The sequence below is a fragment of the Chiloscyllium punctatum genome, chromosome 30 (assembly GCF_047496795.1).
Source record: "Chiloscyllium punctatum isolate Juve2018m chromosome 30, sChiPun1.3, whole genome shotgun sequence".
In the NCBI taxonomy this organism is placed as follows: domain Eukaryota; kingdom Metazoa; phylum Chordata; class Chondrichthyes; order Orectolobiformes; family Hemiscylliidae; genus Chiloscyllium; species Chiloscyllium punctatum.
Window position 1 is genome coordinate 22,876,550 of NC_092768.1, and position 17,932 is coordinate 22,894,481.

Below are 17,932 nucleotides of genomic sequence, written 5' to 3' on the forward strand. Positions count from 1 at the left end.
TTTTTCTTCTCTTGTCCTTGCTGGTTACGGCTGTATCGGGAAACATCAATAAATGTAGTTATTACGGCTAAAAGCAAATTACTGTGGATGTTGGAATCTGAAACCAAAAGAGAAAATGCTGGAAAATCTCAGCAGGTCTGGCAGCATCTGTAAGGAGAGCAAAGAGCTGACGTTTCGAGTCTGACACTTTTGGCAAAAGGTTTTGCTCGAGTTATTTTTAAACGAAGCTAACGGAAAATGGGGAAATACGCATGACGAGAAAGTGGGTTGAATGAGATGATGTTCTGCAACAATTAGTGTTTGGACCCCTGCGTCTCGGCGTTTACATCAACCGACAGGATGTAAATAATTTCAAACTAGTGCGAAACGACAAAAAAAAAATGAAGGATTGAGGACTATAATCCTGGATTTAAAGAGGATAAGGAGATAGTGAATGGGTGGAGACGTGGTCAATGAAATTTAATGCACTGAGTGAGTCGTGGTAGATTCTCCAGGCGCTATCAAGGTAACAGTAAAGAGGATTGAGGAGGGAAGACAGTGACTGAGAGGCGGGCAGTAGGTTGAAGGTAGAGTTAACGTGGAAACATAAATCCTGGGTATGTTCAGTAGAAACATAGCAAGGCGACTCGATGAAATTTTATAAAACTGTTCCAGCCTTAATCAAAGTTTTATGTTCAATTCTGGGCAACACGTTTTGAGGAGGATAGGAAAACCTCGGGAGAATACAGAGAGTATTAAGAATGATCGAATGGTGTGAGATTCCGTGCCATGGAAAGATTGGAGAAGCTGGAGTGGTTTTCCCTGAAGGGGAGATGGTCGAAGGAATATTTGATTAAAGTGTTCAAAAATCAAAAGAGATTCTGCCGGAGTAGATAGAGAGAAGCTGTTCCGATTGGGAGAAGGGTCAAAAACCAGAGGACACTGAATGAAGGCGGTTGTGAACTGGTTCAAGGGCGAATTGAAGAAATGTTTCCACTTCAGCGAGTGGCTGGGATCGGGAACGCATTGCCGGAGAGAGGGGTGAAGGCAGATTTAACTATGGCTTGGGGAAGGGAATTAGACAAACTGCAGAATAGAAACAGAACATAGATACAGAGAGGATGGAAAAGTGAGCATCGTCCGGCCCCCACCCCCACCTTTTTGGATCTGACAAGTTGAATGGTGTCTCTCTGTGTGCTGAACAATTCTGTGCTCAGTGATTTCTCCTGTGTCCGTCTCAGCCTCTGACTGTGATGCTGGATGGGAAACTTGCTCCAGTCCCCCGCCTCGGACTGTTCTTTGCTCCAGTAAATTAATCCAAATTCCGGGATGTTTCTCCGTGTTCCTGTGGGGAAATGACTGCAATTCGTGTGCAATATCTCTGCTGGCTCACCTCTGAGAAGCATTCTTCCACAGTATTTTTAAAGGAAAAACGTCATTTCCTGAAGTAGGATATTGCCATGAAATGATCACCAGGAAACTCGGTGTTTGGACGATGAAATATCACTGGCACTTGTTTATTTGGCTCCATATAGAGAGACAAGCGCGAAATATTTCAAACCCCTGCTCTCAACATTGGATCACATCTTGTTTCCTGCTGTTTACTGAACAATACCGTTCAATTTGTCTCATTTTCACATTTCAATGTAGCTGACCGCCATTCAAGTAAACCTTGTTAAACATTCTTGCAAACATTAAATGTAAACACGTAAGCACGTATTTCTATGTGAAAATCCACATAGAAATCGCCTCTAGATTTGATGTCACTTCACATAGAGCGATAAAGAGATTGTTTTCATTGGACGAAGATGTGTTTGAATGATAACACAATTAAGAACAAATTATTTTCAGCAGAATTAGAGTCATCGAGATGTACAGCATGGAAACAGACCCTTCGGTCCAACTCGTCCATGCCGACCAGATATCCCAACCCAATCTAGTCACACCTGCCAGCACCCGACCCATATACCTCCAAACCCTTCCTATTCACATACCCATCCAGATGCCTCTTAAAGGTTGCAATTGTACCAGCCTCCACCACTTCTTTTAGCAGCTCATTCCATACACGTACCACCCTCTATGTGAAAAAGTTGCCCCTTAAGTCTCTTTTATATCTTTCCCCTCTCACCCTAAACCTATGCCCTCTAGTTCTGGACTCCCTGACCACAGGGGAAAGACTTTGCCTATTTATCCTATCCATGCCCCTCATAATTTTTTAAAACCTTGTAAGGTCACCCCTTAGCCTCTGACGCTCCAGGGAAAACAGCCACAGCCTGTTCAGCCTCTCCTTGTAGCTCAAATCCTCCAACCCTGGCAACATCTTTGTAAATCTTTTCTGAACTCTTTCAAGTTTCACAACATCTTTCCGACAGGAAGGAAACCAGAATTGCACGCAATATTCCAACAGTGGCCTAACCAATGTCCTGTACAGCCGCAACATGACGTCCCAACTCCTGTACTCAATACTCTGACCAATAAAATAAAGCATACCAAAGCCTTCTTTACTATCCTATCTACCTGCAACTCAATTTTCAAGGAGCTATGAACCTGCACTCCAAGGTCTCTTTGTTCAGCAACACTCCCTAGGACCTTACCATTAAGTGTCTAAGATTTGCTTTCCCAAAATGCAGCACCTTGCATTTATCTGAATTAAACTCCATCTGCCACTTCTCAGCCCATTGGCCCATCTGGTCAAGATCCTGTTGTAATCTCAGGGAACCCTCTTCGCTGTCCACTACATCTCCAAGTTTTGATACAACATTTTGTGTAAAAAAACGATTTTCTTCCACAAAATGCCGATATTGCATAGCTATCTTGTTTTAGCTGGTTTACTACTTAAAGTCATGGAGCTGTACAGGGAAGAGAAAGTGAGGACTGCAGATGTTGGAGATCAGAGTAGAGAGTGTGGTACTGGAAAAGCAAAAGTCAAACGCTTACCACCCGATGCCTGGAGGAAGAATGCCTCATCTTCCGCCTCAGGACGCTTCAACCACACAGTATCAATGTGGATTTCACCAGCTTCCTCATTTCCCCTTCCCCCACCTTATCCCAGAGCCAACCCTCCCAAGTCGACACCGCCCACTTGACCTGTCCATCTTTCTTCCCACCAATCCGCTCCACCCTCCTCTTCAACCTATCCCGTTCCTCCCAACTTTGGGGAGATACCTTCCCCCAAACCCCACTCCCCTCCCTGTTATATCTCAGACCCTCCCCCACCCCCCCCCCCCACCCCCGCCCCGCCCCATCCAGCTCATCAGCCTCATTAATGATGAAGGGCATATGCCTGACAAGTCCATTCTGCTCCTCAATGCTGCCTGACCTGCTGTGCTTCTCCAGCACCACTCATAGAGATATGCCACACCGAAACAGATACTTCGGTCCATACCAACCCGTTATCCTAATCTAATCTAGTCCCATTTGCCAGCACTTGGCCGAAATCCCTCTAATTGGCTTGAGTTGATGTTAGACACGTTGTTTGACAAACCCCACACATTATCCCTGTCCATTCACCCAATCTGCCATCGCCATGTAGCAACATGCAGTGGATCCCCATGTCAATTCAGCCTGAACTCCGAGGGAAAGAGGTACTTGAATGAGTAAACTGTGGGCGGTATGGATCCATCCACCACTGCTGTGACAGAAGTCATTTCGGACTCAAACACACTGTTTCCCCAGCTTGCTGGGTTTCATGAGCATTTTCTGTTTTCCAGCATCAGCAGCATTTGGCTTTGATTGGGGAGCTGTTTAGAATAAATATTGAGGGGAAAATCACGGGAGATTGAAAAGGATAAGAGGCGCTGGACACTGCATCTCTCTCACAGCGTTTCACACTCTTTCCCAGACACCTCTGTTTTTGATGCAGCACTACATGAAGAACAACTGAGATGCTGTTCCTCTCACGAGGAAGGTCCCACCAAATCCCATCCACTGGCGATGTCCATCTCCAGTGTGGATTCAATGATTCCTTGCCGTCCTTGTTTATTCCTCATCCCTCTCCGCCTGTCAGAGCGGGCTGCCGAACACCAACAAATGACAATAATTCCTGAGGATTGCAGTGACCGCCCTACGTTCAGCAGCGCAGGAGAATTGAAACTGAAAGCGGTTTGAATCAGGAAGTGCTGACTGAGAACTTGGTTTCAAACAGCAGCTCCAGAGTTTAACCGAGGAGGTAGTCTGTCCCATTTCTTTGGGGTTTTTTTCGCCGATTCGGTTTCACTCTCCGTGTGGACACGACTTCTGCCGCTCCTGGTTAACGGGGTGGGGTTGAGAAAAGCAGGAGGTAAACTCCTGCCCAGAAACATAGACAGGAGTTTCCGGACAGAAACTTCAGAGGAAGCCGGGTCTCGGTGAAACTGACTGAGAAAGCTGGAAAATTAAACCTGAATCCGCAAGAGAAGGGAAGTAACCATCAGTGTGAGGAGCATCAGGAAGGACTGAAGCTGTTTTGTGAAACTGACGATTCTGTGTGAATTGTATAGATTCCCGGGGTCACAGGGAAGACCGCTTCATTCGGGTGGAAGGAGCTGTTGGAATCTACAAGGTAAAATGAAACAGATTACACCCTCCTGATCATTTCATCACATTTCCATGGTCTAATATTTTTATTTTCTGACGTTTTCTCTCCCAATCCAAGGATAGGGTGAAGAAACCAGGGACCTTAGAAATGGAACAGCAGCAAAAGGAGATTTCACAAAACAGGGTAAATTCGCGCTGGGTTGAATTTCAAAAGTTGATATTTCAAATGTTTATTTCAGCAAAACACAATTGTAGCATTTAATTAAAAGCAGCTTACAGCAGAGGTCACATATCAATTAGTGTAGTTTCTCTACAAACGCATTGTAATTTGCAGCTACAAGACACCACGGCATGTAGTCACCAAAGGAAATGATCACTCAGCAGCAAAAATGTGTTGATTTCTGCCACCCCACTTCTGTCTGTTCCTGTCTATTTCATTCTTAAAACTCTACAGGAGGTACCACTCCCTATCACTGGTTCAAAACAATCACATGTCTGGCAGCATCTCTGGAGAGGGAAACAGTTAACAATTCGAGTCTAGTACGACTTCTTTAGTTCATCAGTTCACTGTCACATCTGTTAGCTGCTGACAAAGGGTCAGTTAGACTCGAAACGTCAGCTCTTTTCTCTCCTTACAGATGCTGCCAGACCTGCTGAGATTTTCCAGCATTTTTTCTTTTGGTGTTAGTTGCTGATGTCTGCTACAGTTCTCACCCGTAAGACTCAAGGCCCCTTTGCTATCAATATGTAGCCGAGATACTTGACTCCAGACAGCTTCAACTGCAACGTTTTCTTGTTCAGCTTTAGGTACATCTGGTGACCATTCACCGGCAGTCACACTAGATTGTCATTCTGTTCGGCGATTGCATTAACCATTATGCGATCATCGTAATAACTTCCTCTTCAGAAAGGTCACTATCTCATGTTCTCTGCAGTAATATTCTTATGAAGCAATGGAATTGCCAGAAGTCACGTGCAATCATTTATATCTCCCAAATGGTGTGCAGAATGTATTTTCCCCTTATTCTATCGTGGGATGTGGGCGTCAGTGACAAGATGAGCACTTGTTGGCCATCCCTGATGGCCCTGGAACTGAATGGTCATTGCAGGGGACAGTTAACAGTATACCACAGACCAGTGGAACACCCCCCCCCAACATTTGTGGAATCACATGGTGGCCAGACAGAAGGTTGGTAGATTAAAAACCAATAGAACTGCAGATGCTGTAAATCAGAAACAAAAACAGAAATTGCTGGAAAAGCTCAGCAGGTCAGGCAGCAAAGGTGCAGAGAAATCAGAGTTAATGCTTTGGGATCGAGTGACCCTTCCTCAGAATTGATGGTAGCTAGGAAAATGTCAGTTTATATGCAGAAGATAGGGTGGGGGGGGGGGCGTGAGGTAAATGGGTAATTTCTGATTTTAAAGGCACTAGTGAAACAGATAAGCTTTTACAACAATTGATAAAAGTTTACAAATGTGTTGCTGGAAAAGCGCAGCAGGTCAGGCAACATCAAAGGAGCAGGAGAATCGACGTTTCGGGCATAAGCCCTTCTTCTGCTGCTCCTTTGATGTTGCCTGACCAGCTGCGCTTTTCCAGCAACACATTTTTAAGCTCTGATCCCCAGCATCTGCAGTCCTCACTTTCTCCTAATTGATAAAAGTTGCCACAGTCACTATTACTGAAACTAGCTTTCAATCTCAGATTTGTTTACTGTGTGAGGATTTAAACCCATGTCCCAAGAGCGTTATTCTCTCTCTACTGATGCTACCAAACTGCTGAGTTTCTACAACATTCTTTGTGTTTGTTTTGGGTTTTTAACATTCATAGTGTTTTGTTTTTATCCCCAGAGCATTAGTTTGGCTTCAGGATTACTCCTGATCTTGTCACTCCTAGACCATCACCCTCCAAATAAAAAACACTTCTTTCATTCAACTTCACTTGCAGTTATTTGCACCATCTTGGCAAATTGTAGCACACTTCTTCAATGGATGGCACAGGCTAGTGAAATCTCTTCAAAGCTTTATTGACATAATTTGATCTACACATAGTTTTAACTTTGTAGGTTTATTCCCAGGCTGCTAATCCAGTCTAAAAGTGTTGATAGCGGAGGAAGATAGATCCAAATGTCCTCAGCAGTGACTATATCTTTACTTGTACCTGTCAGTCATGAGATAAGCCTGACTAGCTACCAGTGGGCCTGCAGCTGATGAGTACTACCTTACTAAAATCACTATTCTTTAAAAAATGCTGAGAAGAAAAAGAGAACTGTTTGTAGTAGTTTTAAAAAATGTTTTGAGTGCATTTTCCACTGCTTATCTTTAACAATGTATTTTACACATATATTTTGTATTTAATGAAATATTCTGAAAAGCTTTTCCTCACCGCAACAAGGGCACTCAACCAAAAGGTCTGTGCTACCATATTTAGACACAATTGCACTTCAATTCATCACACCTTACCTTTCTGTTCATTTCTGTCATAGAAATATCAAGTTACCCCTTCAGTGCAGCATTACCATTTGCCTCACCTACTAATGTGGTAAAGAGTTACATATTCTAAACACACTTTGAAAATTGTCCTGATTCTCTTTTGGGCTTTTAATCATTTTTTCTACTTATAGGTCCTGACTGAATTCCCCACAAGTTCTCCATACTTTCCATATGAATCCTTTATTAGTTTTAATGACCGCAATCAGTTCCCCTCTCAGGATTCACTTTTCTGGGATAAAAGAACTCAAGTCTTTTCAGTTTTTCATCACAGTTGTACATTCAGTTTTAGTGTCAGTTTCCTCAATGTTTTTAAACTCCCTCCTATGCTTCTATATCATTTTGTAAGGTTCTTTTTCTATTCAGAGTGTGCAGAGTCAGGATTGAGAATTATCCAGATATTATAATAATATGGACAATGTAATTTCCGTTTACTCAACATAAGCAGTTATTTCTGTCACTCAAATTTGTGTTTTATTTATTTCAGGAGGAAACACATCAGAAGATGAGGTATGACATGTTCTTTACAGAAACTCTGTACAATTTGGAAAAATAACCCAGGATGAGCCAATAGCCAATTGATAGGTATATATGTAAAGCTGTAATTCAAGGAAGGAGGAACTCACACAACTACAGCTGAGCAGACAGGTTAATTTCCAAAGAGTAGAGGGGAGTCATTTCCAACCACAATGTAGTGAGTGTCTGGAGTTGATTGGAAAAGCTCAGCAGGTCTGGCAGCAACTGTGCAGAGAAATCAGAGTTAACATTTCAGGTCCAGTGACCACTCTTCAAAACTCAGTTCTGAGGAAGGGTCACTGAACCTGAAACGTTAACTCTGATTTCTGTACACAGATGTTGCCAGACCTGCTGAGCTTTTCCAGCAACTTTTGTCTTTGTTTTTGTTTCTAATTCACAGCATCTGTAGTTCTTTCGAGTATTATTTGGAGTTCACTGTCCAGTTTGGTGTTTGTGGCGGAAACACTCAACTTTTTAAACAGGAAAGCTGCATAATAACCTGAAGTGTTGCAACCTGTCTAACTTCAGACCAGATGCTGGGAAGTGAGACTGGAATGGTGGCTAGTCAACAATGGGCTGAATGGCCATTCTTAGAAGGTTAGAACTCAAATTATGACTAATATGTTATCATGAATAGAAGGTTAGATAATGAACATTATGCAGAGAGTAGAGTTGAACAGCACTTAACTATTAAAGTGCTGTGAGGCCCAGTTCTGAGAGCTCATCTATTTACAATCTACACCAATGACTTGAGTGATGAGATTGAGGTTGGTGTCTCCAGATTTGATTGCAGTACAAAGCTGGGTCTGACAGGTTGTGGAGAAGATACAAAAAGGCTGCAATAACATATAAACAGGTGAAGTGAGTGGGCAATAAGGCAGCAGAGAGAGTAAACTCTTGCTCCTACTTCATATGTATACAACATAATAGTGTAAAACATAGTAAAGCAGAATATTTTTGAAATAGTGAGAGTTTTTAAATGCTATGCCAGAGAGTTGGTCCTCTTGTTCAAGAAGAATCGAACATTGGTGGCACGTGTAGCAAGCAATTAGGAAGATAAATGGTTTGGTGACATTTATTGAAAGTGTCCTGAATATGAGAGCATGCAACTCTTAATGGGTTTGGTGAGACCACATTTGGGATAATGTACACAGATTTAGACTCCTGATCTGAGGAAGGATATACTAGCCTCATGAACAGTGCACTGATGATGCAATAAATTAATTCCTGATGAGAGATTGAGTTAATTGGGCTGAAGTTTTCTGGTCCTTAAAAGATTGAATGGGGTGATCTCAATAAAGCTTATGATATTCAGAGACGGTTGGCATTATAGACATGGAAATGTTACTTCCCTTGACTAGAGAGGCTTGATCAATGAGTATAATCTCAAGACAAATAATCGGTCATTTAAAACTGAGTGGATTGTGTATTTATAGATATGGAGACTCTAAAGGTTGCTGAGCCACTGATTATAGTTAAGGCTGAAATAGAAAGATTTTTCTGTTAAAGGGAAATTGAATAATATATGGAGTGGGTGAGAAAGTAGAATTGATCTGCCCTTATCAGGAGGACACGATGGCATAGTGGTATGTCACTGGAACAGTAATCCAGAATTGCAGGCTAAAAGTCTGGGGCCATGATTTTGAATTCCACCTTGGCAGATGATGAAATTTGATTTTAATAAAAATTTTGATTTAAGAGGGACCATGTAACCACTGTCAATTGTCATAGAAATCTACCTGGTTCACAAATATACTTTAGGGAAGGAAATCTGACATCCTTACCTGTTCTGGCCTAAATGCAACTCCAAAGATTCACAGCAACATGGTTGAGTTTTCTCTGCCTCTGGGCAGTGAGGAATACACAATAAATGTTGGCTTAGCCAACAGTACCCGCATCCTATGAACAAATATATAAGAATCTCCTGTGACCTTATTCAATGGCAGAACTGACTTGAGGGGTCATATGGCTGACTCCAGATATTTAAATATTGTTCTGTTTAATATTTGCAGGACAGGCAATGAAATTAATGATCTGCCGTTAGAAGGTGACATGATGTCCACTGGAAAATTCACTGGTCCTTTACCACACACAGTTGAGAGAGAAAACCTGGATACATTCAAGCATGGTAAACATTTATACTTTTTTCCTATTTGTACCTCATTTTAGATACATTATGTATAAAATGTCAAAGGGACTGTTTTCAAGTTCTGTTTAGTTACTAGGTATAAAATTTAGCATGGTCTGGAGTGGAATAAATATCTTCATGTTTATGTTCTAAGAACGCATTGCTGAAGCATTTCATCTGACTGACCATTGTCAATACTGGAGTTTTCTCACATGAATCCCTGTTTCTAGACTCATCGATAATTTACAAATGTCAGCAAGCAGAAACATTTCCTCCTCTCCAATCCCCATCCTCCTGGTACATCTCAACCCTATGTGCCACACTCATGTCCATGACCAAGGCCAGGACAGGGAGCTTGGAAATAAGGCTTTGTCTGCCTGCTGGGGGAGAGTAGTGAGGGGGATAGATTCAGCCGGTGCTCACTTTGGATATGGGCAGCAAGAACTGGATTACAGTCCATTTCCTGAAAGTGTTAGCAAGGTGTGCTTTCTCAGTTGCATTAGGCAAATATTCCACTCACCCTGGATAAAGATCTTTTATACACCCAGAGAAAGTATCAGCATTGACATCTGGTGGTACTGCAGCACTTTGAACAATGTGATATAATATCAAATCTATTTGTTTGTTTGGAGGTACTTGCAAGTTAAGCAATTATTAACATTTTCGAGTCAACCTGATGATATTTATTTTTCTTCTGTTTGACCAGTCGAGGGTGATAACGTTGCCATATAATTTTCTTAATTGTGGTTGTGTTATTAGTCTTTCAAGGAATGTAGGTTCTTTGATTAGGATGGTGTAAATCCCAGGAGTTAGGATATGATTCTCAAGGGGCCAAGCTACTGAGAATTATAGACTGGCAAGGATTGAGAATTGGCAATTTTTCAGAAAATGGAGAGTAGAAATAAATAGGACAATCTCAGTTTGACAGGCTGTGATTAGTGGGGCACCATATGATTCATATCTTGGGTTCCAGCTGTTCAAAATCTCTTTTGATGATTTAACATGGCAAACATCTGTACTATTTCCAAGCTCACAGATGGCACCAACTAGTTAGGAATGTAAGTTGTGAGAAGAGTGAAGAGAGGCTATAATGGGTTCGAGACAGGTCAAGCAAACATCTGAGAAAATGGCAGAAAGGAAAACATGATGTTATCCATTGTGGTAGGAAAACAGAAAGGCAGAGTGTTTCTTAAATAAGGAGAGATTAAGATGCTGATAGGGATCTGGGCGTTGTAATACATGAGTCACTAAAAGACAACATGTTGGTGTAGCAAACAATTAGGAAGGTAAAGGGTATATTTGTCTTTATTGCGTGAGGATTTCAGAACAGGAGTAAAGTCATCTTTCTGCTAATGTACACAGCGTTAGGGAGTCTGCACCTGGAATACTGTGCATACTTTTGACTTCCTTCCCTGAAGAAAGATATATTTGGTATATAGGGAGTGCAACAGAGTGAAAATGAGGGATTTATTATTCAAGGGATTTAAACAGAAATGGTATTCCAAGAGCACTATTCTCTGATTCTAACGCAATAAATCTAAAGAAGAAAACACTATACAACCAGATTCAATGGTGACCAGATTGTACATCAGGGGCATATCAGAAACAACTACCTGATCATTCAGACCTCTAGGAATCATCATGGCCCACAAACCAGTAAACATTTTTACCAGCTCCTCACAAAAGTTAAAGACCTGACACCCACATCCAACAGGATGAACTTAATCTACAAGATACTCTGCAAGGACTGTGAAAAGCACTACATAGTTCAAACAGGAGGAAAACTGACTACATGAGTGCTTGAACATCAGCTCAGCACTGCCAGAGATGACCAATACACTCTCATTTCCACCCACACAGACAATGAAAGACACAAATTCAACTGGGACAATGTGACCATCCTAGCACAGGCAAAACTGAGACACCCAAGAGAATTCCTTGAAGCCTCACACTCCAACTGGAGCTCAATCAGTAAACATATTGAACTGGACCCCATATATAAACCACTCAGATACAGAACCGGAAGTACCAGAAAACAGATTCAGACCACCAGCGCTTCACTGGCGGCGCACTGACGATGTCACCTAGTGAGATGAAAAAATGTCTGCAAAAAAAATACATACCTCTGTGAACAAATCTACGACCGCACCCACAACCCGAGCTACAAAGTTTTTCATGATATGTACTTTTTGCATCATGCATTTGCAATCCTCCTTTCCTTTGGTACTACTCTCAGATCAAAGAAGAGTTCGAAGAATATGGTAACCCCTTGCACAACTTGTACCATCAGTTCCTTCTATAATGTCAGACGTACCCTATCCAAACAGCTTAAGCTTTCTACTTTTAGGAAGTCATACACATGTCCACCCTAATACACAGATAAATATCCATTCACAAGAACACATACACACAAATAATACAGTAAACACGCCCCTCCATAAATCCTCACATTTACAAATTCATGCACATGTATACACTTGGCCTTACAGGGGAGTTTCTGCAATCAATAATCTGGTAAGCAACATGGGAGGTGTTTGAGACCCAGGCCATTGCAAGCTGCTTTTGTGATATTTTACACTAGACATTTACAGAGATATTGAGGCTCCAGTTATGTCTATCCCCTTAGACTTACGCAGTACCAAGGTGGGTGGTTTGAGTTGAGAATGCAGTGCTGGAAAAGCACAGCAGGTCAGGCAGCATCCGAAGAGCAAGAGAATAGACTTTTCAGGCATAAGCCCTTCATCCCCTCAGATGCTGCCTGACCTGCTGTGCTTTTACAACACCACACTCTCAACTCTGATCTCCAGCATCTGCAGTTCCCACCTTCTCCAAGGTGGGTGGTTGTCTTGTGTGCAATAGCAAAATTTTGCAGATGCAGGACATTGGTATTTTTAGTATAATGCTGACAATTGCTCAAGAAGTCAGACAATGTCAGTAAAAATAAATGAAGTTAATATTTAATTTTACTGACCTGGGTGTAACTTTTTTTAAGAAACTGAAGTCTTTCTTTGGTTGTCCCAGTATTTTATGCTATCATCGATCCTCATTTCCACCCTATCAGTACAGCTTTCCTTGATATTAATAAGCAGGAAATCAAATTTAAAATGGGGAAATTACTGAGAATCACTTCACAATTCCCAGGGACTGTCTCTAATTCTCTGTTTTCTTCCCATAGTGTCTGTGACCTTAGATATGGAAACAGCAAGTCCCTGGCTTGAGGTGACCCAGGATTTGAAGAGTTTACGATGGACTCTAACAGGGAAGTGTCTCCCTGCCACTGCAAAAAGGTTTAAAAACTGTCCTGGTGTGCTGGGATCAGAGGGATTCAAGTCAGGGAGACATTACTGGGACGTGGAGGTAGCAGAGAATCGGTGCTGGAATCTGGGTGTAGCCACACAGTCTGTGGAGAGAAAGGACTGGTTCAGACTGAGTCTGATGCCAGAGACTGGATTTTGGACCATTGGATGGGATGAGAATCAGTTTCATGTAAACTGCTCCTCTCGACTTCCTCTCCCTGATGGTCAGATCCCCAGGAAGGTGAGAGTTTGTCTCAACTATAAATCTGGGACAGTTTCATTTTACAACACGGTCACCAAGTCCCATCTCCACACCTTCACTGGGAATAAATTCACTGAGAAACTTTATCCTTTCTTCTGGACTTGGGATGTTCACCATTTTCTGAGAATCTGCTCCAATTCAGATCTGGAGAAGGGGCGTGCCTCAGGCTGGATGCATCATCCCTAATTTCACAAAGATCTGACTCCAGGATCAGGATTAGAGTTAGAGTGTGGGTGTTACATGCCACCATTGACAACAAGTTGTCATTAAATAACCAAATTATAAGTTATAAAATCCCAATCTGACTGTAAATAAAACCAATACAAATATAAATGTCAGAGGATTAAAACAATGATTTTAAACCTACCATTTTGTGCCTCTCTTTTCTTCATTTACTGCCAGCTTCAGTCAATCCCACCCAGTCCCATCCTCCATCTCTTCACCTGCTTCCCATGTCTGGAACTGGGATTTCATCTTTGCTCCCAATTCTCACTCTTGTGAGAGCTAGAGAGAGAGAGAGAGAGAGAGAGAGAGAGAGAGTTTTATTTTAAAATTATTTCTTTTAGATATATGTTACTTTGGTAAAGTTTTTTTATAAAAGAAATGATAAGGTCAGACAGTCCTTTCAGATCAGTGACCTAATCCTGTTATTGTTGTGAGAAATTGTTTATGCTGTCGTGGTTTATGCGAGATAGAGTAAATATTGAAGGTCATTAGTGCATTTCACTTCAAGATAATCAAGGATTGATTTTAGCATAGGCATGTTTCGAGATTGAAAATTTTAGGGCAGTTCAAAGGACACCTGACTGTAGTCAAAAGCAATGCAGATTCTCTCCAAGAAAGGACTGTTCTTTTGGAGTTGCTAAGAGACTGGGTTACCTCAGTAGAAGAGTTTAAGTTGTGCAACTTCCAGACCAGAGTTGTTCGGTTTTAAATCTGAAAGTCATTTGAAGTTGAGTAAGGCTAAACTGTCAGTTTTGTGAATATTGATCTAAGAAGACTTTCCAAGGTTTATGGGACAGAAACTGAGGAGAATCTGTTAAGTCAACTCAAAGATATGAGATAGAGATGTGGTGAATTTGGATGGATTAGAATTGCTGTGAAGTGGTGATATTGGGTAACTAGGTAAAAACAATGACTGCTGATGCTGCAAACCAGATTCTGGATTAGTGGTGCTGGAAGAGCACAGTAGTTCAGGCAGCATCCAAGGAGCTTCGAAATCGACGTTTCGGCCAAAAGCCTGATGAAGGGCTTTTGCCCGAAACGTCGATTTCGAAGCTCCTTGGATACTGCCTGAACTGCTGTGCTCTTCCAGCACCACTAATCCAGATAGTGGGTAACTAATTGAAACTTTGTTTTACCTATGTTAAAATTTTCATAACTGTTCTATTTCTAGATAGTTTGGGGTTTTATCTTCTGCTTTCATCTTTTGTATAATAAACATCTATTCTGTTGTTAAAGAAACTGCTGCCTCATGTGATTATGTTTCAGTGAATGGTTACCATGTTAACTAAATTTTTAAAAAAAGGTCCAACAGACCAGCTTTCATTATAATTTCTGACCTGTCCAGTATTGCCATTGGCTGGAATCATAGCAAGTCAAAGCTCTTGACCAGGATTTGAATTAATTGAATTTGAGGGATCTGTGTCTCTTTAAAATAAACTAGTACTTGAAAGTTTCAAAGACAACACAAGAGTGTTGCGAAGGGGTTCATAGCATGGCTTGGATTTTTAAAATGACTTTGAATGCTGCTGAGAGTTTTCACAGAGTGAATTCTCACTCTTGTGTTGAGAGCTAGACTTAGCAGTGAGTTATTTAAACTTGTTGAATAAAGTTCAAGTGAGAGTTAGCAGATCAATTGAAGGGAGAAGTAAAAACAGGATCCCATAAGGAGATGTCAAAGATGATTATCCAAAATTTAGTACGAGAAGATGGAAACCACAAGTTCTGATGTCACAGCGGGGATGAGCTAAGGTACAGATAAAAATGAAAAATCTTAATTTTGAGAGGGGGGAAAGAGAATCTTTTATAAAAAAATTGATTTGGAGGGAAAAAGAGAGAAAGGAAAATAAAAATACATGAACTGGAAGAAGAAAAGGAAATGGAAAGGGAGGAGAATGAGATAGAAAATAACAATGAAAATGAAGATGGATTTTAGAAAAGATGAACTCCAAAGAGACAGATAAATTAGACAAAATGATTTGGTCAGACGAACGTCAAGAGGCAAGAAAGAAAGAGGATGATTCTGATTCTAATGATGGATATGATTTAACTAAAACGTTTTGCTAGTCCCACCTTGCTTTTCATCCCTGGAGCCAGTTCTACCACTCAATACAACCATGACTGATCTGACTGATTATCAAATTTCATAGGGTTATAGACTCATACAGCATGGAATCAGACCCTTTGGGTCCAACCCGTCCACAACGGCCAGACATCCCAATCTGAACTAGTCCCATTTGCCAGCATTTAGTCCTAAACCCTTCCTATTTATATACCTGTCAGATTCCTTTTAAATGTTGTAATTGTACTGGCCTCCTCCACTTCCTCTGGCAGCTCGTTCCAGACATGCAACAGCCTCTGCATGAAAACGTTAACCCTCAGGTCCTTTTTAAATCTTCCCTTTCATCTTAAGTCTATGTCCTTTAGCTTTGGATGTCTGTATCCTGGGCAAAAGACCTTGGCTATTCACCCTATCCGTGCCCCTGATAATTTTATAAACCTCTATAAGGTCACCCCTCAATCTCCAACACTCCAGGGAAAAGGTCCCAGCCTATTCAGCCACAAACGAAATCTCAAACTCTTCTGTTCTGGCAATGTACTTGTAAATGTATTCTGCACCCTCTCAAATTTAACAAAATCCTTCATATACAAGGACAATTTCCTCCTACCTCTAATTTTTCACCCCTTTCCTTAACAATCACCTAGCTCCCTTTGCCTCAAAAGGATTCAGTGATTGCTTCCGTCACCATTTCAAAGTGGTTGTTTCAAAACCTCATGAGCCTCTGAGCACAAAAAGAACATCTGAAATTTGACTTCAATAGTTGACTTCTGATTTTTAACACTGATCCCATTTCTCGGTTCCGCCATATGAGGTATACCTTTTCCACATCTACTCTGCTAATACCGCTCAGCAACTTAAATGGTTTGATCACGTACAGGGTATAAAATGGGCAGTTTATCTGCTACTGCCTGTATTGCACCTGGTAATAAAATTAAAAATTCAGCCCAGAGTTTTCTTTCTCTTGCGGTTCATTGTAGAATTAATTTTAGAGTGAGAAAGACAGTGATGGCGAGCCTTACAAAGGTCCGTCAAGTGCAGGAACGCTGAACTCACATTTGAAAGAGAATTTGCTCAGAGAAAAGGAGTGAAAATGTCCATAGAAACACAGGAAATCGGCCCAGTAATAGATCAATTGCTCCTTGTGACTACTCGTCATTCGACGAGACCATGGTCGATCAATAGCATTTTCCTGTATTGATCCTGCATCCCTTCATAGTCTTTACATGTAGAAATTCATCAAGCTCTGTCTCACAGCCCTGTGGTCAGAGTCCACTGGAGTTTGCCACTTCTCCTGGGCTTGCTCACTTATCTTTTACATTTCTCTGTGTCTTATTGAGTCACAGTACCTGCACCAATAACTCAACTGTGGCTGGATCCAATAGTCATACTTACAATAAACTTTGATGGGGCGCAGAACAGATCCTTACAAATGTGAGCAGTCAGCATTTGTATCACTCTGAAGTGACAGCTTTGCAAACTGCTCCCTACAGTGGGACATGGAGCATTCAGACAAGGAAGGCTGTGGAATTCCCTCAGCATGATACTTTGACATTGGGCCTTTTACTAATGCATGCAGTATCAGTCACATTGCAAACAGACCAATGGAGAAGTTAGTGCTACTGGAGTACTGCACTGACCTCCTCCCAGCTGCAAAAGGCATCATTGTATGGAGGAGCATGTTCCATTACATGTACAGTTCAATCAGCTCCATGCCCCTGTGCGGCCTGTGCATCAGCTTTTTGCTTTGTGCCCTCACGATACTATTTATACACCGTGTGTGATTCCTTCTGCTTCATGGAGATGACCATCGATCTGCAATCTGCACTGACCAATGACATCGTTGAGATTGCTTGTGACCAGCAGTTACAGCCCACACAGTTGTACGCTCTGTTCACTCTGGATGTGGTTGCGGCCATTTCCCTTTCACAGGTCACATTTAGGAATCGAAAGTTCATGGAAGGTAACACAGATTGTGCTTCTCACTATGAATCCCAGCCACAGTCCAAACATCAACAAAGCACAACTGCTACCTCATGAACCTCCAGGTCTCTGCCTTCCTGGAACTTCCCTGAGCAGTCCATCACTATGGATCACATATTCCCACCTAGAATTATGATTCCAACTCTCATTCTTACTCCTCGAGCCCCCATCGCTGCAGATTACTTGTGCTCTTTGTTATGATTTTTGTTCTTTTTTGTGAGTCTTTCTCTTCGTCATGATTGCTGCACTTCATCATGATGTACACTTTCCCCATCAAGGCCATAGTGTTGGTGACCACTGATAATGACTCTCTTCCCATACCATCCCATGCACGACTCTGCTCCTTATTTTTCTCCCTTCAGCTCCTTTCTATCCTTTGCATGCCAGGTTGCTGCCTCCAATTCCCAGTGTTAAATGGTCATGATCAAACCCATGACTACTCCCCTTGCAGCTTTCCCAGCTGACTGTCTATGAATCACATGGCT

The 17,932-nt window shown here is 41.7% G+C and overlaps 1 protein-coding gene across 2 annotated transcripts; it reads left to right on the plus strand.

Annotated features, from left to right (window-relative positions):
- Positions 1–3,415: 3,415 nt before the first annotated feature.
- Positions 3,416–13,549, plus strand: LOC140455275 (butyrophilin subfamily 3 member A1-like). Of its 2 annotated transcripts, none has more exons than XM_072550018.1 (5): positions 3,416–4,519; positions 4,613–4,678; positions 7,469–7,491; positions 9,510–9,625; positions 12,801–13,549. In XM_072550018.1, exons 2-5 carry the CDS (start codon positions 4,643–4,645, stop codon positions 13,367–13,369), a joined length of 744 nt encoding a protein of 247 aa, XP_072406119.1. In that variant the 5' UTR covers positions 3,416–4,519; positions 4,613–4,642; the 3' UTR covers positions 13,370–13,549. The 2 variants fall into 2 exon arrangements, with proteins under 2 accessions (XP_072406119.1, XP_072406120.1); XM_072550019.1 differs by having other exon boundaries at positions 4,618–4,678.
- Positions 13,550–17,932: the final 4,383 nt, after the last annotated feature.